The sequence below is a fragment of the Scomber japonicus genome, chromosome 21 (genome assembly GCF_027409825.1).
Source record: "Scomber japonicus isolate fScoJap1 chromosome 21, fScoJap1.pri, whole genome shotgun sequence".
NCBI lineage: Eukaryota > Metazoa > Chordata > Actinopteri > Scombriformes > Scombridae > Scomber > Scomber japonicus.
The window spans coordinates 15,029,633-15,052,188 of record NC_070598.1 but is presented as its reverse complement, the minus strand read 5'-3'; the positions used below and the strand labels follow the sequence as shown (position 1 = coordinate 15,052,188).

Here is a 22,556-nt window from a genome sequence, read left to right as displayed (position 1 = left end):
CAGTGAAACCTGTTTGAAATACAATTAGCTACCTCTGATGTCCAACATGGATTGAAATGGGTTTTTATTTTAATTTAATTTTAATGTCACACCTACTGTAGCACCTTTAATGTCATGTGATTATGTGGATTATTTCATGATGTGTCAGGTGAACCACATTTGTACTGTGACACATGTATGGCATTTTGTATGTTGAGGGGTCAGGGTCCCTGGGCCCCTAAACTGCAGAATGAACTGAAGGATAGGAATACTTGCTCAAATAGTTGCCTTAACTTCTTCTTTTGTTTTTTATAAAATGTTTCTCACAGTATAGTCAGATCAAAGTGTCAAAACACCTGTCAAGGCACCAGAATACAGGAAATTACATCTACTCTGTAAAAAAAAAAAAAAAAAAAAAAAAGACTGGTGCACACTAACTGATAGCCTTTAGTCATGCAAACAGAACATTTCAAAAATACACTTTTGATGAAGACACAATAACTCATATTTACATACTGATAATGCTCAGACACATTTACAAACATTTACCCTACTAAATGTGATAATTCCAGCAACATATTGACTAAGTTCAGCAGCTGACAGATATCATTCATTGAATTGGAGATAAAACATTACAAAGAAGTCCAGTTTAAAGGGTATTTATTGATCATTAAGGCACAACGGTACATCAGCAACACAGTTGACACTTAAACAAAAGTAACAAAAAGTTATTCATGGTTTGTCAGTGCAGGGCAGTAGTGTAGTTGAGGGTATACTGTGGTATTTAATCTTATTTTTCTGAGTGAACAGAGAGTGCAGTTGGTGAAGGTTCTCACTCTTCTCCTGGTTATGATCATGTAGGAAATGTGAAAATCCATTAATTTATTAGAATAACAAATTCATGCATACATGAATTAGAAAATATTCAAAATATTACTATGGATATAAATTTTCACTGACCATAAAAAACAGGAAAAGCCATTTAGTATGCTAACTAATACCACCATGCACCGTATAAATAATATTTGGGTTCCTTAACGGGAATATAAGCTTATCAACTAAATGTGTACATGTGCCTTCTCTTATACATAATATTCAAGTATTGCAATTAATAGTTGACTATTAATCCATACACTCATTTCAGTCATTTATTAAGTATTCAATACTCAACTGATCAGCAGATGCTGTGTCAGTGACTTTTGCACTCCAGGCAGGAGCTGTGCTGTGTGTTACATCCACACAATGTAATCAGTATGGTTCCACTAAAAGTCAGGTGGTAAAACAACAGATGAGTGCTGATTAACAAGCAGACACACACTCATTTCAAACCTCTTTGGTGACAAAACACACATGCAGTCACACTATCACACAGACAGAAAAAATATACAACTCTTAAGAAGTCCACAGACTCACTAGTCTGACATTTCAATGCCAAAAAATAGCATATCAAGGACACAACAAGGATTTCATCACATTTCCAAGAAAACTTCATCATAAACACCCTGCTACAGCTTTTGTGCACAAGAATAAGGCCACTTCACTTTTAATTTAATGCATCCAGGTACAGTATGTCACTATCAAAACATTATATGTATTGCTACATTTGCAGTGCAGACCTATGAGAAGGCACCACATGCAGTAAACTTTGATTCTTTCCAAGTGACAATTGTATTTATGTTAGCCACTGAAATGTTGAAATCATACATCCCTTGTTTCCTTGCTTATGAGAGGCAAAGCTAGATGTCGACATACAGTAACAGTCAAAAGTTTGGACACAACTTGCCCTTTTCTCTTGTATGACCTTTTGACTAGTACAGTATACTTTCTGTTATAATAATAATAACACTGAAAAGTCACAGATTATTTTGTAATGGTTAGAAATTTGCAAAGAGGAAACTGAGAATATCTCCAGTTATAACAATAGGGATGGATTTTATATAACAATCCTGCAGTTTTGGCCTAAATGCACCTTTTAAAATGCATTATTCCTCTTTTCCCTGTAACAGACAATAGTTTGTTTCAAGTTCTAGCACTCATTCCCTTCTAAAGTCGGACCACTCAACATTCTCAGTGACAGTTTTGACATTTGGGATGGCATTTCTGATTGTTGACGTTGCAGCGACATCCTCCACTGGTGTCTCCAGGACCCTTTGAAAGGATCAGAGTAAAAAAACCTTTCAACTATAATGCAAGTAAAAATGAACAAGATCTGGCTGCATACCTTCATTAGGGTCAAAACTTAAAAAACAAGACATGGGGGGGGGAGACCAAAGTTAATTTATCATACTGCCATTCCACAGATGTAGACCAACCAGAAAGAACTGCCCTCTTAATTTAATCACAGTTTAAAAATCCAGATGACAGGTGGATTCATTTGTTAAGTTGATGTAACAACATGTGGATGAGACTTGCATGTAAAGAAGGAAAGATTTCTTACCCCCGGACCCCAGCGTGGCCCTCTAGTGACCCAGCAGATCTCAGTGTGACAGACAGTGCAGCGCAGCCAATCACATCCGTCCCTCTTCTGCACAATGATGCCGCACTGGGGACAGTGCATTGCCTCCCCTGACTGCACCAGTGTCTGTTTGTGAACCAGAAACAGAGTTAGATGGAGAACAAAAGGTCAAGAGGAAGAAAGCGATAACGTGAGATGGGAGGATGTGGTAATGTAATGCCAGTTCCTGTTTGCTCTGTTAGCACGTAATGTTAACATAATTGAGATCTGTAGTTAAAAATGGATTGGCTGTACCAAAGACAAATTCTGCCCAACTTTACATCTAACAGCAGATCAAAAATAGAATTAGATAGTACATTATACAGAAACCTTTTTACAGCTCACCTTGAGTAGATGTGTTGTCCTTCTTGCGGCAGAGTCATTTATAGCACGAGCTGCAAGATCATCCTGGTACTGCTTACAATTCATTCCCTCATGAATAAACTAAGGAGAGAAGTAAAAAGAGCAACAGGAACAAAAAAGACATTGAGAGTCTGTGATGCATAAAGACACAATGATTTCTGTCTTTTAACACTGATTAGCCTGATGTGACCAAGCAGAAACATGTGACCACTCTCAGCTGTGTAGTGTCACTGATTCCTTCAAAGGATCTGTCATTAATTCGGTCTGACTGATTGATTAACATGGTGCAGTCTTAACCCCACTTGTGCCATGGTTATATGCACATTTAATGCACCTTGTCATGTGTTCACAACGAGACAAGACTTCCTCAAAACTACAGCTATAAATAAAGAAATACTGTGTTATTTCTGTGTGTATACTGTATATATTTAATACCTTGCAAATCAGGCAGTTGTGTTTCTTGCAGACGGGGCAGTGGAAGACATTGACTGTGTCCTCATACACACACCAGCCCAGACAGTCTGGAGTGGCGCAGTGGTAGCTGCCCTCACATCGAGACTCCGCCACTGACAGACCTCTCTGCAGCCAGCGCTCGTACTCCTCTGCTGGAACCAGCTGTTCATGACAAAAAGGAAAGAAAGCAGAGAGGCTAGTTAATGCAAGTAATGCGAGCAATAGGTTCAAATCTGAGCCCCAAAAGCAGGTGAACAAAACAATAGTTTGTTACAACTTTGTTATTGCATATAGTCAGTGTTTTCAGGGCAAGGATGTCCAGCAGGATGATTGGCTGTCAGTTCAGAGCCCACTTTTGTCACAAGATATCCTCTTTCTCTTCAAGTAACCAATAGCCTGTTTCCAGCAGTCCCGGTTAGATCACAGTTTATTGTGCAACATTTAGCAGCTGTGGCCATGTGAAGCGGATGGCTATCTGTTGCTTAATGTCAGCTGGGCCGTCGTCTGGGTCAGAAACAAATCCCTGCAGTAGCTCTGCCTCCTTGGCTACATCTGATTTTCAACAGCTTTGAACAGCTCAAAATAAGTGACTGGTGAGAAATGACAATGATATACATATTCCTTTTTGCTAGCTGTAAATGACAACACTATATAGATTATGATTGATTTACATTTTGCAGTGGTACGATGCTTTAGGATGCCAATACTACCAGCTAATACAGTGGTTAGAATTGCACTGTGTATTAGCCAGGTGTCAGATCAAAGGTGTTCGTTGGTGTTACTCACAGCTTTAATCTCCCTCTCCTGCAGGGAACAGGTACAGGCATATGTGTCATCTCTGTAGGGACAGGGCACCTCCGGATCTTCACTCAGCATGATGACTGAACGTAAGCACTCTCTGGGCAAGCACACACACACACACACGCACACACACAGTAACAGTTATTTAATCAGGCTAGGAAAAAACACAGGTTACTTGCGCTGCTCCAGGTGACTCCACTGACCCTTACTTCACCAAACTATCCCTTTTCCCCTCCCTTTACAAGAAACCATGCATCCTTAATTCCTCTCCTTTAAAAATTGTACCTGCAGAAGCAGTGGAGACACTCCCTAAGCAGGACACCGTCCCCTGGCTGTAGGTCCACGTAGCAGATCTTGCAGTCCACTTGCTCTGGGTTAGGCACCAAGTCCTGGCCATCCATCATCACCAGCCGCTGAAAATTCTCCCTGCGCTCTGCTTCTTTTGCCTGGGACAAGGAACGGTGTTGTTGGGAGTGTTAAATGTATGTTTCGTATACTACTTCATTTCAGATTTGGCCATGAGCGGTATAATGAGCTCGGTAATGCACAAAATCAAGTATTTTTGGCAACAATAGCAATTATTATTCCCCACACACATGCATACACACACACACACACACAAACACACATAAACACACTTTTTTTTTAACCTTAATAACATTTTATTTTCATTTGTTTGTCAGTATATACAATAACAGTGCAAAGTTAAAAACTAGGATAATACATTCAATTTTGTGACAACCACCATTTTAAGAGTTCATTAAAAAGTAACATGATACTAAAAGTCAACAGTGATCATGATTGTCCAGCTAGATTGTCAATGCACGGAAAAGGCTTCCATAGTCTTCTCACTAAAACCTGACCAACATACAGTATATTGGTGGGGATAAAATGTCTCTACTTATGTTTTCATGTAAAAAAACCCTTAAAAAAAACAAAAAAACTCTAGGCTCTACTATTCACTGGAGCAGTGTTGGTTCAAATCCACATAAGCACACATCATATTTTGTTTTACAGGAGTAAAGATGATGGATTTTGATACAGGATCACATATACGTTTTTTTTTGCATATATTATTAAATGGGTGCACAATGTGACCGGGGATGTGAATTAAAACGGTTAACGGCATTTTTTCGTTTCATTTTGACCTTAAAGTGAGTGTCTGGCGTATGCCTGTTTGTGTGTGCATGTGTTCAGTAGTCCTGGTCCAGGTTAAACAGGAGTGAGTTGTTTTGAGCCCCAGCACTCCTCAGCACCTCTCTTCTCCCTTTCTCCTTCAAAAAAACAGAGACAGAAGAGAAGAGAGTCAAACTGAGAGAGCCTCACCTAATATCTACCGCCATTCCCCGCCATTGTGACCTTTTCTTTTGTGTATGTGTGGGTTTTTTTAAATACAGCAAGCAAGTGTCACATAGCATTTGCAAATAATTCTGTGTATGATTTAACTATCAAAACAGACAAATTAGATGGACTCGACATGCTGTCAAAGCATAAATAACAATGAGTATCAAGATTGGACAAACACACTGAGGTATATTAAGTTCAGTGTACTTTAACGTATTCTTCTGCAGTTCACAATGTAACGGAAAAAGCCCGAAGCTGTGAACAACTTGACTACTTCACAGGAAATGTACATCATCTGTCATCAAACCACATTAAAAAGATTTATATTAACTATAATCATTTCTAAAAAAGAATGTGAAGTAAAAATGAATGCAGAAAGTTGAAATGAAACCTTTATCATATAAAAAAGTGCTGTAGAAAGCTGTGGATTATCTACTGCGTTAATGCAAACAGTAATGTGATTTCTAGTTGCAATCTGAAAAGACAACATATCTTCCACAGCTTTCTAATGCAATTTTTCCACATTTTGTAAATTAAAGTAAGTTTCACTTCACTATTTAAATTTTTCACCTATTCACCAAATACTATTTGACCCAAACCTGCTGTTTAACTGTATGCAATGGTCACCAAATGGTATTTCTGCCTTTTAAAATGTACATGGAGCCAAAGTGTTTGTGCTGGTGTCATTTTTACATCACCCACCCATATGTCAAAATAAGTTTTTAGTCTAAGCGGATGCAAAAAAATTGTTGATGCATACATGTTGGTATAAGACTGCATGAGTGCAAGGTTTCCTCAGAGGTACAGGTTTGTGTATATGTTTGTCCTACCTGCTGGTACTGTCTGATAGCTTCCTTCTCCTGCTGGATCCGTCTGAGTTCCAGTGCGTCAGGTCGGTATCCCCCCGGGATGACGTAGTTCTCAGGGCGATTGGTACTGCAGATCTCACAGCCCGGCCGTGTCGGTTTGTTTATGTAAGTGCAAGACGGACACGACCAACCCTGAAGCACAGATGAGCACTCTTATTCTTTACATTAAATTACATCTTGTTGAATTTGATCCTTTCAGTAGTCTCCTGTATGTTTTAACATGTAAAAAAAAAAAAACCTTCATGCAACTGAGGGCTTATTCATTTTCTTATGACATATTTGATCAAATCACTGACTATTTTAAATTGTGTGACTAAAGGAATGATGAAACATGCTTAAATTACACTACTATAGCTTCTGTGTATTACCTGGTTGGAGGTTGTGTTCGGGGTCAGTGCTTCATTGAGTTGAGGCATCTCTAGGTTGATGAGATCCCTGATCTCACCAATGTTTCCTCTCTCTGATCCACCTAAAACTTTTAAGGAGAAGAATTATGTAGGAAGCAATTAGTATCAAGTCTGTATACTCATGTATCTTCTCATTAAGATGGTGTGGAAATGGCTTTGTATCCGTTTCTAACCTTTGATTCATACATGCAAGTGCTCTTCAACACCAAAACTATTTTAAAGTTTGTTCTACTGACAACTCAGTATTAGTACTGTGACCATGATTGTAAAATGTACTGAGATCTTATCTTCCGACTACTACTCACCAGTGTTGCTGTTGCTATTGAGTCTCGGGGGCAAGGTGGTGTAAGGTCTCCTATCTTGAGATGCAGGGCCATTTGCAGAGGTAGCAAGGAGGGGAGGTATGAGAGACAGAGATGAAGGACTAAGGAGGAGGGCACTCTCTTGGTCCTGCTGGAGGGCCTGGAGTGTCAGGCGAGCATGGCGGGCTGACAGTAGGTACAAGAAAGCTGTGTCACCATCCTGACGAACACCATACGAGGCCAGAGAGCGGTGGTCTGTGCACAGGCACTGGCCAATCACCCAGCGCTGCACCCGTGGGTGGAAGCCATACTCAAGGAACATCTGAGGTGGTTGAAAAGGAAAAAAAGAGTGAGAAACTTACAATTTTTAGGCAGGTATGGATTAATCAAGGCAAAAATGAAGACAAATATTTTTCAGACTAACCTGCTGTTTCAGCACTGCGGTAGTCATATGTGGAGAAACTTTGACAGTGACACAACAAGACGAAGAAGAATCCTCAACTACAACAGCCAAACTATTGAATAAAAGGAAACACAAGCCATCAGCCTTCAAATTGGTGATAACATTTAACTGTTAATAAGTCTATGATTGAAGACACTTTTGACTGTGCAGAATGTTTTGAAACTTGAAAATCTTAATAATCATCCTCATACTTGATTTCAGTGTCTTCATAGTCTCTGGCAGAGGGCTGGATCTTGAGCGCAGCATGTTGACGGGCGAGCGTGGCAGCAAAGACAGAAGCAGACTGCATGTCACCTGCCTCTATAGCTCGGGTCAGGTCTATGCACGTTTCTTCTATAGATGGATACACACACATACATATATACGTACATACATACATACATGCACACAAAAACACAGACAGACCCACACAGGTGAACATACAGGCAAGTGAGTGCAGAGGATGTCGCCATACCTCCAAACACTAGGAGGCTAAGAATGATTCAATGAATGAATGAATGAATAAATAAATGAATAAATAAACATTAGTTTTCTGGATCCATCTAACGTAACATTTAATAGAGGTAAAAAGGAAGGTCAGTATACACACCTGTTCGTTGCAAGGCCGAGGTGTTTTGAAGGTGGAGACCATCCGGAGGACACTGTGTACCATTACCTTGAGGGGCAGCTGCCAATTACAAATGTTCAAAGTAAGAAAAAGAACTTACACAGATACAAAACAAAGAAAAGACAAGAGACATTAAACTGTATGACAGACCTCTCCTATTGACTAACTTTGCTCTGACTGTTGCTGTAGACTGAGATGTTTAACTCTTTGTCTACACAGTCAGGGAATATGTTTGGATTTTGGAGTGTTGCTCAGACAGAGTAAGACATCTAAGGATCAACTCGAACAATCTGAGAAATGATAACAGGCATTTTCACCTTTTTTGGACATTTTACAGATAAAATGGATTCATCCACTAATTGAGAAAGTCATTGGCAAATGAATGGATCCTGAAAATAATCGTTAGTTATCGCTCTAACCCCGTTATGCTCCCAGACCAGCTAGGAAATGTGGTCCTTTATGCATGTCCTCAGTCTAATCCTGAGGTCTCCTCCCAGCTGGCTGAGCACAGTGGATCGCCGGAGGGAGATTCCAGGGAGACATTCCTGAATCAGCCGCACTTTGAGCTGCTTTTTGTTAGTTAAATAAGATGTCATTAAACCATACTCAACCATCTGCATACGTATATTTAAATATCATTGTGATGACAGTTTACAGTGGTTACCGAAGTATGTAAGCTTTTATTATTCCACAATTACATTCACAACTTTTATGTAGTCACTGAGTGAGTGGGAATACAAAGGCATATTATGTAAGCAAGCACAGGGTCATTTATTGAAATTCACTCTGAAGTCAAAATATGAGGCGCGGTTACAGTGGCTGAGATTGATTATAATGATGTTAACGAGCAGCCAGCAGGCCACTGAAAGGCTCTTTTGTTAAAATAAATAAATAACAGTTCAATACGTCAGGCTCAGTTTGCACAATCTAAGTTTACTGAAGGGCTAATTCCACCCCTTGATAATACACAACAAATGTGTAGATTTAAATGTTCATATGACCTTGCTTTTTGTTGTGGCTGTCAAAAGAAACACGAAGTACCAAGTGAAAGGGGAGACCGACCTTTATGTGCTTCTCTCAATGATGACATCATCACGGTGGCCCACTCCTGGGCCTCTTGCTCACAGCGGAAGTTGAAGCTGATGCGTTCATGTGGAGGTGACGCTAAACTCAGCTCGTGGCACTTTGGAGACTTCACGTCATAGTTTACGGTTTTCAAATCATACTCAGCGATGGTCTGAAAAAAAAGAGGAAGAGAAAGCATGAATGAGAGGAGAAGAGGTAGAAGGAATTGGGGAAGCAAAAGGACGCACGCATTTATCTGAATCATAGTTGACGTCATGCTAAAAAGGAAAACACATTCCTCACTGTAGAGTTTGGGAAAAACATACCCTTTATAATGACTGTAGCAAACTTAGAAATGGAAGTGTTAAAGTAGGTAACTATTGAAACCTCAACCAATAATAAGAATCAACAGACTACTGAAGATTGGCTCTGAAGCATCATTTTGTCCATTCAACCCTAAATCTTACAACACCTCTCTCAGTATAACACAAAACAATTCAACAACACCACAAACTACAGGCTCCAGAATGACAATACATTTGAATCAATACTTTTCTAAAACGGCTTCAACAAAAAGTGAACATTTGTACTAGTTTTATTAGTACTAGTTTTAGTTAGGTGTACAGCTGAGTTTGGTAATAACATGCTTAAAAAACCCATTAAAAAAAACAACACAGGCACTGTATGTTTTCCCGGGTAACTTTCAGCACAACTGGAGCTGTCACGCTCAGCATGATGGGTGCTTGTCAACATGGTGACTTTAGCCTCTGTCCTCTAGGTCAGTGATTCCTAACCTAGGTCTGAGGAGGTGAGAGGGGGTTCCACAGATGATTAACAAGATGATAAACAAGACAAATTGTAGTACTATCTGATTTTTCTGTTTTTCAGGTCTGTAAAAACCTTTGATGAGAGGTTGTGTGTAATGCTTTGTTTCACTGGATCACAAGCAATGCTGAACAAACTAAACAGGCTATGGGGCCCTAGCACCCGAGGGTGCCTGAAGGTTCCAAGAACACTGGGTGGGAATTAGGTTTGTGGTTGTTGCAAATTTTTGGGTAATATGTACCAAAATACACTCATAGCAAACCTGGAGCCAAAGAAGATTTAAGCAGCAAAATATAATCAGGCTCCCACTGGTTGTCTGCTTTGTTTTCTGGAGGCTACCTGATAGGTGCCTTGCATACATAATACACAGAAAGAGAAAAAGAGTAAAGGAGGGGCCAATAAGGGCCCACAGGTTATTTTTGCTCTGGGAGCCCTGGTCACAAGCCAGAAAGGTTGGAAACCCCCTGCTTGTCCTCATTAAACTAAAATTTGAATTGACATCACATACAAAACCTTGCACTATATGTTCCATGTAGCATTTTAAAAATCTTCTTTAAAATATGTTTTCATCAAAGTTCCTAAAACTCCCACACACACACCGTAACAAATCCAGTAGCAGTCTCAGTGTGAACTCACCACACTCCGGCCAGTCCCGCTACTGTCCTGCAGCGACAGTCGGAATTCCCCGGATTTCCCCGGGTCCATGCTAAGCTGCAAGCGGAGTGACTCATCACCTGCTCCCGGAAGACACAGCGGCCGAATCCCCGAGTGACACACGGACACCCGCACCGACATGAGGACGGTGAGGCAGCCGAGTTGAGGCTGTGAGGCGCCATAGTGGTGCGGGGGCACGGCGGCGGCAGCGGCAGCGGCGGACTGGTCCGGTGTGAGACCTCCGGTGTGGGTCCACCCGTCCGAGCTCAGCGACATCCTGCCCGCAGAGTCATGAAGAGAAATAAAGCACAGGGTTGTTTACCTCTTGCCCTCACGGCGTTACCAGTCCTTTAGTTTGAGTTTCTCCCCTCTCACAGCGTTTGTAACATCGTCTCTAGTCGCTGGTTGTTTTTGCCACACTGACAACAGGAAGCAAGTGCGCAGTCTGACAACTGTTTGGAGCGACTTCCACAAACTCTCCAGTCCAAAGTGAGAGCTTTAGTCTCCTCTTCCGTTTTAGCTGAAGCGTTTCAGGCAGACTCCTTCTTTCCACTATAGCAGCTCCCTACACAGTACCAATTACCCTTCTAACATCAAGGTTAGTGTATTAGAAACGTTACATAATGGTAACACTGTCTGAGTGTTTTGGTAGTGGTGCGTATGGTTTCACTTCGCTTTGCGCATGCGTTGCTGATATGATGACGTATGCTGTTGTAATATTCATGAGGGTTGTTGCTTTTATTAGCTGACTGACAAATTAGCTGGTTTTCCCCCTCTGTGGGTAGCTTTTGATAATATCGCCAGGTTATGAATGTCTATTCTTCCTTAGATAGACTGCTGCTTTAAATCAGTGCAATAAAATATGATGGTGTTATGAAGTAGGTTGTGTGTGTGTGTGGGTGTGTGTGTGTGTGTGTGTGTGTGTGGGGGTGGGTGGACCAGGTATTCTTCATGTTGTGGGGATGTACAGTAAATCTGGTTACAATTATTTTCTGGGAAGCCACCTCCCTTATAGCATCAAAGAAAGAAGTCCCCTTAATGTAAATCATACACGTTGACAGGATTTGGTTTAGGGTATGGGTTAGGCATGTGGTAGTTATGGTTAAAGTAAGGGTTAGTTTCTAGGAAATGCATGTAAGTTAGTGAAATGTCTTCTGAAGTGTCAGAAACGTGTGTGTGTGTGTGTGTGTGTGTGTGTGTGTGTGTGTTAGTTTGTGTGTGTGGAGAGGCAACATATCTGACCACAAAGGGGCAGCAAAGCATCCCATATAATAATATAATAAAATATTTGTATAAAATATATGTTTAAATCTGAAAACAGTTTTTGGGATCTTTCAGTTTCTGAGAAGTAATTCATCATGTCTATACTGTAACTTGTAATTTAGATATTTATGAAATATATAAACATTAAAAAGTATAAACTATGATGTATGACTCTAGTACTAATCTTTAATGTTTGGCTGTCTTATAACCAAGATAAACTGGTTTCAGTCATAATATTTTAGACAGTACTGCTGTTAATAACTAGACTTGTATGCAGGCTGAGAAATGACTGAACATGAATATCACTCTGGGTCACAAAGTCTTGCATTCATTTTTTCTTACTTAATGTTTAGGCTCTTCAGCATGTGATCTTTGATGTACACCTATTGTATGTTAGGTTCATTTTTTAAATGTCAATGTATTAATGCAGTAAACCTGGAAAGCCCTGCATTTCAGTATCTTTTGATTTTCTTTACATTATAAATTCAGCTTGATACGATCCAGGTGGGACTCGAACCCACAATCCCCAGCTCCGGAGGCTGATGCCTTATCCATTAGGCCACTGGACCTGTGTAAGGTGACTAAATCAATCAATATTTGTTGTTTTAGAAGGCTGGAGCTGCATTGTGGTATATAGTATTTGTTTGATATTAAATTATTTCAGAGTACTGTCCTCAGAGAATGGAAATATTTTTTTAAAAATTATCAAGTTGATCAAAAAATATCTTGATATACACCTTTCTTTGTTCTGAATGAAAGGAACAACAGTAGGAAAGCCTTTAAAGAAATCTCCCTGTCGACCATTCACTTCCCAACTGAAGCTTTTTTTAAGAAAGAGGGCAAACCAAACATGGTCAATGAAGGGACCAGCCCACACACTCTGCTGGACACGAATTACGAGGCAATTAACAAAATATACTATAGCACGTCATGGGAATGATTTAGACCACCAAGCTTAGCTGGGACAAGCTGTTAATCATCAGGGTTTTTCTCAATCAATACCACGTTCCTCAAAGACTGAAGCAGCAGGATGTTAGAGCCCTCATGTCCCAAGCAAATGATGGTATGTTACAGTTTTTTATGAATGAAATACCTTTACTCAGTTTTTCATTATACAGTAGAAACTTGAACTATAATTCTTGCTTGTGCTGCCATAATCCCTCACAGATTTTATTCCTAACGTGTAATGGAGCCGGTCACCCCACGCTGTGACTTCACCGGTGCTCGTCTGTGCCTTGATTCACAGGCCCACCGATGACACAGGCGAGAAGAAGCCATTCAATCAGGTGCTGATTAGACCATGACGTTATAGTTTGAAGAGGAGGAACTAGGCATGTGTCAGAGGTAGCTTTATGATACAAAGGAACACATGCTGAGCAGGAAAGTGAGGACAGTGCTGACCCTGTGTGCTTTTGAAGCAAATGTGGAGATTTAGTATATCCTGTAGGAGTGATGATTCAAAGACTGAGGACCTTAAGCATGAAAAGAAGTTTTAGGATATAAAAACATTGCGATATAATTAGCTTTAAATAAATCACTGAGAAGTTCTAAGTGAAGTGTCAAGATATCTCACAGAGCAATCAACTTATGATGAATGTCTTCATGAGTAGCTCAAATAAGGACAAATTCTACTCCCAAATCTGTGATGACGCAAGATGTTACTGTATGCCTTTGTCTGTGTTTTTATGCAGGAACAAATCTCACACACAGGAACAAATCTCACACACAGGAACAAATCTCACACACCTGCCTGTGACTGGGCATCGAGAAAGCAACAAATCACACAGTTTTCAAATAAGGGCTCTCTGTCTTTAATCAAATTTGCTTTATTATTTAAGCGCCCATGTACAGGTGTGATTACACATCCACAGGAAGCTATCTTCTCATTACTGCAGACGTACTATCCCACAGGCTGGGCTTGTGTCTGCATCACACCATCTGATCTGAGCCCAACCAAATTACAGCCTGCCTAAACTGAGAGGGAGAGCTAAAAAACGCTGCTCTGTTGGTGAAGCTGTGTACATGCATATATGCACATGGATACATAAATACAGACATTAGCATCAGATGTTACATACATGAACAATAATATACTACTTGTATTTTTTGGTATTGTTTAACTTTAATTGGATCAATATATTTACAGCATAAACACTTCATAGCATAAATGATGTGTTGTGGCCTGAAATCATTTATGCTTTATGTTCCTTAACATGCACAATAGCATTATACACGTTAATGTTCACATCTACCAAGGCAACCATCTACCAGTTATTTTCAACATTAATTAATCTGTCAATTATTTTCTTAATTGATTATTTGGTGGATGAAATGTCATAGGGGGGGGAATTCTGTCCAAAAACCATAAGATATTCAATTTACTATCATATAAAGCAAAGAAAAGAGGCACATTTTCATATTTGAGAAGTTTATATTTTAGTGCTGCATTTACTGTAGAATTAATTTACTTGGTTTTGTAAAGGTGACATGGGTGCAACTAGTCATGGGATTTTCACAGAACATAAACAAGCACATATTCCTTTTATTAGTTTAAAAGAAACAATTATTGGAGCATGAAAGAATGGATTTATACCAAAAATCGTGGTTGTACTTTGAGTTGAACTGTTAAGTACAGTATCCTGACCTTTATAGTCATGCGTTTTAGGCCCCAAGGCAACTTTACATCTCTGAGCATAGTTCTCATCACCTTTGCCTCTCACTTGTGATTCATTGCTATCACCTTTCAGCACGTAACAGCTTCTTGACATACAGATGTACAGCATGAATTCACATGCACATAAATATGTTTCAGTGAGTTAAAATGTGACCTAAGATGTCCTAAAGCTGAAAATGACATCTTTTTATTTTATCACTGACTTTATGTTATTTGCATTTAAAATCCCAGTATTTGGAGCTGATTCTCATTGAGAAAGTTACAAGAAGATAGTTTCCAATAGAAGAATACACAGAATTCTTTTTCAGTAGCTGATTGTGTCTTGCCATGTCCAATCAAGCTGATTGATGAAAGCCTCATCAAAAACGCCCACCACAGTTCCGGGTCACTGTCTGACAGACCTACTCAAGGTGGGTCTCCCCCATCTTCACTAATTTAAAGTTGCCTGCATGTCACTGACTCCCTGATGGACTGCTCTGCTGCGTGACAGACATCAGGAAAACTCCAAAACCACGCGTCCATTCTCAAAGGGGTGAGGGGGGTTTAAAGAGTGGGAGGAGGCGATGTATCCTGCAGTCTGGGATCACTGTGTGTGACTGACGTTCTTGATTCATCATCCAACAACCACATGGGCAGCATGGATATATAAGCTTGAGCACACCTGCTCAACAACAACGACTTCAGACCTCCGCCAGCTGACCCCAGCCTGTTACCAAAGTTCAGGGTAAGAGAAAGAGTTGCTGTTTGGGTTTATTTATTTTTTAAAAGCTGACAATTTTAATGTATCACAGTCAAGAGAGTTAACACAAAGAATGACATGATTGTTTAGGCCATTCTTACTCCAAGTGCATCTGAGTTAACTATTTTTATTTGGCTTGTATTATAACATTTGTAATGTAGTGATGGCTTTTCTGTAAAACCTGGTAAATTCAACATAATAATATTCCTGTATGAACTTTGTTGCTCATTAATGAGGTATAAGCCACTTAATCCTATTTAGTGATTAATTCATCCCTTGTATTATCTATTTAATTCTCCATGTTCAGGCTAGGGTTTTCCACCGGTATTCAATAAAAGTAAAATTATAATGCTCTTACCTGACTCAGTGTTATAGTATCAGTTAATGTGTCTTTGTAGTATAATTGTTACACCAGGGTTTACTCTGCCAGAGCATCAGTTTTCTATAACAGTGGGAGCTTACCAGTCGACCTCCGTGTTTGCAGTGCCTTCAGCGACTCCACAGCATGCTGCCAGGGAGAGTGGCTGATGTCCGGCACTGCGTCCTGACGAGCCGCTGGCTGCCCGCAGCTCTGGCGCTGCTCCTCCTCCTCTCCTCCAGCCTCAGCTGCGTGCAGAGCACCACTGTGGAGCACGACTTCCACATTGTCCACAATGTCGACAACAGAAGTAAGGCTTGGTTTTATTAAGCCATTTTTATTTTTAGTAGACTATAACCAGCATTTTTTATTTAAAGGGAGACTTTAAATCACTAAAATACTTTTTTGGTTACGTTTCTGTGGCGCGCAGTGGTGAGTTTTTAGTGTCTTTCTACTTCTTTTTTCTTATTTTCATGGAGATTTATTGTCAAATATTTGAGAAAAAAATAGTATTTACTACTGGACTCTATTATAGATTTAAGATATGCTATCAATGAGCTATTCGACTTGACTTTATTCAACTCAAAATGTGGGGATATCTTAATAATATAATGTGTGGTTGACATCATCATTAATGCACCCTATTTTATCTGCTAGTATGTACATTATGTACAGAAATATTGTGGTTATTGCTGTATTTATTAGTATTATTATATATTGCTAACATTCATATCATCTGAATGACTTTAGGTTTTATCCAGGTTTAAGAGCGGATAGTTTGCCACGGGACTATTTACTATAAACGTTATAATGCTACTGCAACACAGGCACTGGATGCATATTGCAGTAGGTTTAGCAGTCAGTATTGCTTCAGCATATTTTTGTCATTAAATATAAAGAAATGAGTGGATGATTAAAATATACTTTGCAAGGGTAACAAATCAAAGCTACAATGTAAAGTTCTTTAAATAATCAAATCAGGTGAGAAAATAATCTGTATACACATAAACAATCTATATAAAGATATATTTAAGTGAAACTTGAGTTGCTGCTTTACATTTAACATTAAAAAAATTGAAAATTAAAACTGAAGTTGAGGTTAAATGGTCACTTTCAGACAAACATCCTTCCAACACCAGTGCATATCTCTTTATACTAATTTACTCTGTACCAAGCTTCCAGGATTACATAAATCTGTCACTGATGCACTTGTTTGGTGTGCAGGTCCAGAGATAGACCCATTCTGGTACGTGGGACGCGGGGTGAGACCCATCGGGCGCTTCGGGAAGAGGCACAGCAGTGTGGAGGCTCTGGGCAGCAGGGGGATGCAGCCTGTTGTCAGGATCTTGGAGCTGCTCTTCAACAGCCTCAGAAACAAGGAGAACCTTAAGAAAGTGTTGGATGGCAAGGACAGGGATTGGTTACCGTGACAGCATGCTCGGCTCCATCCATCTACGGTGTTTGCCAAAATTTGAGTGTCTTCATTTTTTATTTTGATAGAAGTTAAGTACTCTTTCACCCTCGCTCTTTACTGCATTCTGTATTTCTCTCTGGTGTCTGTTATGAGGCCTTTAATAGTGAAATCACTCTCCAAATGTACCTGTACATATGAAAATGCAATCTATATTGATTAATAAACCAGGATGTTGTGATTACATCTGTTGATCCTCATTCCGTATGTTATTGAAGCTACTACACACAAACACTTTACTTCAGAAGAGTTAGTTTGTTTTAAGTTTGCAAATTTTATTCATTTCATAATACATTTTTTTTCTCTCAGAGTACTGTGGCACATAGAGAATCTGTATTTTTTGCTTGTTAATATTTTCCCCAACATGTCATATGGATTGCAACAAACAATTGCACGTAAAAGTGAATGGCTCGCCTGTGGAGCTGTGCACAGTGAACCTCATCATAGTCACTCACACTGGATTTAAACAGGAACAAAGTGATATTTGTTTTAAGCGCTGTGTGAATATCTTATCCTTTCTGAGACCGTATCTGGGACACAGTTACAGCAGTAAATTAGATGTCCTGTGTGAATCCAGCCTTACAAGTCATGACAATTATACACAGTCTCTTGCACACAACACTGAAAGATCGGTCAACTATGATTGGGCAATACACATATTATTCTATATCATATCCATCTTTTCACACATATACATATATTAACAAAGTCTGAGATGAGATAGTATTTTTTTTTTTACATTAGAAAAATACAGGACACTGATGATTGGACCCTTGTAGCTGTGCTTCTCATGGGCATTTGTACATCGATTTGATAAAACCAGAAACATGCTTTTTATACATCAACACCTCAAGATTGACAAAGGAACGGAACAGGATCAATGTGCAAAATCAGAGATGTGAAAGGTTGGGATGTAAAGGTCACTGATAGATGGGGCAGAGCATTCATACAGAAGATCATCACACCTTTCAGTTCAAGCAGTCCATCAGGAAATTCTTCTCCGCTCTTAAACTGTAGCCCAATCATCAAGCAAATGCTTTGACAACCATGTGCATGGCTAACGGATATTCTGACTGATGTAAGTGTCACAGAGTAAAGTAAAATAACCCAAAAATGAAAGGCAGTATTCTCTAATCTAATGTTTAAGGAGTACAAATACAGTATGAATCGTACTAGCCGCTCCAAAAATGCCGTGTTCTTGTAACATTTACCATTGCATTACTGGCAGAATATCATATGGTAAATGTAGGCATACACTGAAAGCACTTTGAGTCATCACACATGAGAGAGTCTGACGGGACCGACTGAGGAGGGCTCCTTTGAGGAGAGAATAAAGCCTTTAATTTGCAATAGTACCTATTTCAGTGATATTGCATAAAAACGTTCAGTAAGTACAAAAATAAATTGCTCGTAACAAAATCATGGTTTTATGGTATTTTTGTTATTTAGCCCATTAGACTTCATTATGTAAAAATCTTTACAAGACTTTCTGAATGCAACACAAAAGTTCTGACATGACCCAGCGAAGTGGGGAACATGAAAATACCTTTCGCTCAAATAAAAAGGCCACAAAGTTTTAAAGTAAATGAAGAAAACAACAAAGAGGAAGAAAACGGACTTTGGGTAAAATAATACTGCATAAGGGGGTGGCTTGAGTTTCTTTAAATCAAAAAGAGATCACTATGAGGCCAAACCTGAATGTCAGACCTATACTATTTATGTTAAGCTGTGTTTGGGTCTGACATTCAGATTTATTTAAACCTCATGCTTGATTAACTTGAATGTAGCTTCCATATTAAGGCTGTAGTGAGTATGTGTGTGACTGCTGATCAGTTCTTAACAGCATTTTCTTTTTTAATTTGTAAATCATTACAGTTGGCATTTAATCAAAGGAACATTTTAGGAAATACCCTTGTTCTCTTTCTTCTTGAGAGTTAGATTAGAAGATTGATACTATGTTAGTATCAATCTTCTCATCTAACAAGAAACAACAAGACAGCCAACAAGAAAAAGAAAATTATAAGTTAGTTTGTTTTAGGCTGTTCACTAATGATAGAATGTGCTTTGTGTTCCATTATTGCCATCTAGTCATTTTAGTGGCAGGCAAGAAGGAAAAACATGTTTTGGCCCTGATACTTTACACATCTAAACACTATTTTCTGGTAATTTAGTTCATGAATGTTTAAAATGTCAAAAGGTACAATCATCCCCCAAAATGAGGATTACCATCTGATAGCTGTATATGTATGTGTGTGTGTGTGTGAAAACTGACAATCATTCAGAAAGCTCTCAAGGGGCTTACAGTATGATAATGATTCCTTGTAACATTTCATTTGGTGAGACTAGGATGCAGTATAAAACACGGCTCAGCCTCTTTTTGGGACACTGAATCACAGAAAGTTTCACATGATTTTTCCACACATCTTCATTGTACATTAAATCACAATACTCTTGCAAACAGATAGAAAAAGGAAATGACAGTTTTTTTTGTTGTCTGTACAGATATTCTTTTCAAATTTGGGGTCATGAGGAGTGTTTTGCAGATTTTAAGGCAGAGACACCGACTGTCGAGTCATCCTTGCTTGACGTTTTATGTGCATGGCGAGATATTTGAGGAACAACTGGAAAAGGGAAAAGCAGGTCATGTCTTCAGGCTGATAAAGGAAAGAAGGGAGTGAGGCATCTGTGAGACGTTTGACTGACGTGGTACCATGCCTGGCTGAGGACTGAGTCCTTTGAGTGTCGCACTGGGCAGGTGTTGACTCCTGCTTGGCCTGGAGCTGGAGGCAGACGCTGGGTCAAGGCACTGGATGAGAGGGGCCTCCCCGTCCCTGGGGCTCTGAAGTGGCCATGAGGGACTCATTGTGCTGCTGACTGTCACTACGGCCGAAACACTTTCACCTGCTGCTCTGCCTCCAACTTATCTGAAATCCAAAAATGACAACACTGAGCAAAAGTAGCATCCATAAAGAGACAAGTCGTAACATTTGATTCAGCTGAGTTCTATCAACGTGGTACAGTATTTGCAGCCATTAACTTAGTACGGTGGCCCTGAAGGGCAAACGTCAACAACAAAAAGAAAAACACAACGACATTAACAGAACCACAACGACATTAACAGAAACACAACAACAAAAAGGAAAACACAATGACATTAACTCCTAATGGAACCTGCTATGACAAGAATCATTGCTGATTGGATGAAATCACGTCTGTCTTTTTATCAGGTAGGAAAGGCTGCTTGACGCTGTACCTGAGGGCTGGTAGTTTACTGACTGATGGTTTTTGTTTAGTTATTTGTGTTTTCTCATTCAGTTTTGGTGTCAATTGCTACTTTTTAATAATGTCATTTCTAAAGGTAATATATACATTTAAAAACTTTTTTAAATAAATGTTCTGATAACACAATTGTTCTTGCAAAACTCAATAAACACCTTTTTTTTTCTTAAAAAAAAAAAAAAAGACATGATCACATGTCTTGGTCACTGATTTTACCCTATTGTCCTGCTTGCTCTATGTCTTTGGAGCTGTGCTAAAAAAGCCACCCTGAATCAGAGCTATTGTGTGGATGCTGGTGAAGAAAAATGAGACAAACAGAAAATAAAGAAGGCTCCAACCCTATAAAAGAAAGCCATTCACTGACATGAAAAGGAACCGACTTCTTGTTGGTTGATAAAACAGCCTTATCCTCCTGTACTGCGTGTTTCCATTTGGCTGCTTTACATCTAATGGAGCTTTTCAGTTACTTAGTCCCTTTCTACGAGGTGTATTCACTTTTGCATCCATTCAGCCACCGATCTTTTCTTTTAGAACAAAGCACAAAATGTGTGATGTTAACTAAAGATGAATAAAAGTGTCCCCCTGTTTGTGTTTCACTCTCCATCTCTAGCTGTCTCGGTTTCTCTCTGACTCACACACAGAGACAGAGTGTATGCGTAAAAGGCTGTTGTGGTCAAGAGAGTATGGATTAATAAGGTACAGGTTAAGACACTCACATCACTTCGGTTTAACCTATTGATGACTTTTAAGTAGTAAAATGTGGGTACAACATCACAACAGTAACAAACTTCAAAAGCTTGGATCATCTAGTCTGCTAGTATAGATTTAAATGTCATGTTTTTTTAAATATTGGAATTGGAATTATTAAAAATGTGAAGTGATTATGTTATTCAGTAATGATTAAAAATAATTTACATTACTGTAATGTGCCTAATTTATTGGAGGAGATATGGGTGTTTCAAGAAAAAATATTTGGAGTGAATCTGCATCTTGAAGTAGATACTGTTAGGATTCATAACCATGGAGTGTTTTCTAAATCAGCTTGAATATATAATTATTTGGAGGTTTCAATTTTAGGTTCAATTTAACATTCAAAGCCAAGGACAGAAAAAAATCAAGACATTTAATTCTAATGGTAGTTTTATTTCAGTATACACTTGGTTTTCATGTGTGTACTGTCACGCTCACGGGTTTTCATTTGTCATTTTGATTGGTTGCCAAACATCAATAGGGTGGGTCTTATCTAATATGAGCCTGTCACAAGGCAGACACAGAGAAGACAGAGAGTAGAGATACAAACGCTTGAGAGTGGCGTGCTGCTGATAGCAAGAAACTCTTTTGTTGAGACTGTAACAATGAATGATAACTCTAGTTTCTATTTGTTAGCCTGGGCTGAGCTCAGCATACGTTGTGGATTGTTGACAGTTGGTGCAGCTGTAAGGTTAAGTGGAAATTGAATCCTCAAACAACAAATTTTACACATTTTAGCAGTACTACCTGTGCCATGACAGTAGTTCGTAGTAAACAAGATTGTTTCCTCTGAATGAATAACCTTGTTTAATACCTTTCAGTGGAGGGGCTGGCAGCTTCCTCCTCTGATGGCGTGATGAGTCCAGGGTTTGAGGCTGTAATGAGATGAATCCACAAACCATCAACATTTAAACTTGCCACATTTTCTCACTTTAAGTATTTGGCCAGTTACCTTCCGTTGCCTATCAACCAGACAAAGATATTTGGATTCACCAGACAAGATAGAGAACCTAAAGGTAAAACACTGTGTATGCTTGTCCGTGTGTGAGAGTTAATATGGAGCTTTAAGGGCAATGACTTACCTTTGGCTTGGACTTGCAGAAGTGATTGCAGACAGTCACATTCAACCCAGCTGTTTTCAGAGCTGATATCCTGGCCTCAATGTTTGATATCTGAAAGGAGAAAGAGGCTTCATTCAACAAACACAGTCCAATACAAGATATATTATTCAACACTTGTTCTGCTTGGGCAAGTAGGGTCATGTCCATCTAGTTACAATATCAACAATAAGTTGTTTGACCCACCAACAAGCAGCAGGGCTAGTTGTACCCAAGTAACAATGTAGTCCAACATCTGATTTTGTTGCAGCATGTAACATCACCCCCAAATTTTACAA

General features: G+C 39.3%; 3 protein-coding genes and 1 non-coding gene across 5 annotated transcripts in view; 1 reads left to right on the top strand and 3 right to left on the bottom strand.

The window, feature by feature from the left end:
• Nucleotides 1–622: 622 nt before the first annotated feature.
• Nucleotides 623–11,404, bottom strand: shrprbck1r (sharpin and rbck1 related). The gene is made up of 15 exons (XM_053342404.1): nt 11,002–11,404; nt 10,609–10,903; nt 9,145–9,319; nt 8,065–8,142; nt 7,667–7,808; nt 7,437–7,527; nt 7,016–7,334; nt 6,672–6,772; nt 6,265–6,435; nt 4,376–4,536; nt 4,076–4,187; nt 3,272–3,451; nt 2,819–2,917; nt 2,417–2,560; nt 623–2,127 (listed from the first exon to the last, which is right to left on the bottom strand). The coding sequence occupies exons 1-15, from the start codon at nt 11,013–11,015 to the stop codon at nt 2,047–2,049; spliced, it is 2,163 nt and encodes a 720-aa protein (XP_053198379.1). The 5' UTR covers nt 11,016–11,404; the 3' UTR covers nt 623–2,046.
• A 981-nt stretch (nt 11,405–12,385) lies between these two features.
• On the bottom strand, nt 12,386–12,458 carry trnar-ccg (transfer RNA arginine (anticodon CCG)). The gene has a single exon. It is a non-coding gene; the product is annotated as a tRNA-Arg (tRNA).
• Nucleotides 12,459–15,181: 2,723 nt separating this feature from the next.
• Nucleotides 15,182–17,090, top strand: prlh2 (prolactin releasing hormone 2). The gene is made up of 3 exons (XM_053342584.1): nt 15,182–15,287; nt 15,787–15,970; nt 16,885–17,090. Exons 2-3 carry the CDS (start codon nt 15,808–15,810, stop codon nt 17,088–17,090), a joined length of 369 nt encoding a protein of 122 aa, XP_053198559.1. The 5' UTR covers nt 15,182–15,287; nt 15,787–15,807.
• A 2,921-nt stretch (nt 17,091–20,011) lies between these two features.
• myripb (myosin VIIA and Rab interacting protein b) overlaps nt 20,012–22,556 on the bottom strand; it is a 94,732-nt gene continuing 92,187 nt past the window's right edge. For both annotated transcript variants that reach the window (XM_053342481.1, XM_053342482.1), the window contains exons 15-17: nt 22,243–22,332; nt 21,975–22,035; nt 20,012–20,055 (exon numbers count right to left, since the gene is read on the bottom strand). In XM_053342481.1, coding sequence (XP_053198456.1) covers nt 20,012–20,055; nt 21,975–22,035; nt 22,243–22,332 — 195 coding nt within the window. The remainder of the gene's footprint in view (nt 20,056–21,974; nt 22,036–22,242; nt 22,333–22,556) is intronic.

Coding starts and splice junctions, on each gene's coding strand:
- shrprbck1r (XM_053342404.1), bottom strand. Junction 7,528..7,666: donor TATGAAGACACTGAAATCAA/GTATGAGGATGA, acceptor TTTATTCAATAG/TTTGGCTGTTGTAGTTGAGG. Junction 3,452..4,075: donor AGGAGAGGGAGATTAAAGCT/GTGAGTAACACC, acceptor TGTCATGAACAG/CTGGTTCCAGCAGAGGAGTA.
- prlh2 (XM_053342584.1), top strand. CDS start 15,808: ATGCTGCCAGGGAGAGTGGCTGATGTCCGGCACTGCGTCCTGACGAGC. Junction 15,971..16,884: donor CCACAATGTCGACAACAGAA/GTAAGGCTTGGT, acceptor TTTGGTGTGCAG/GTCCAGAGATAGACCCATTC.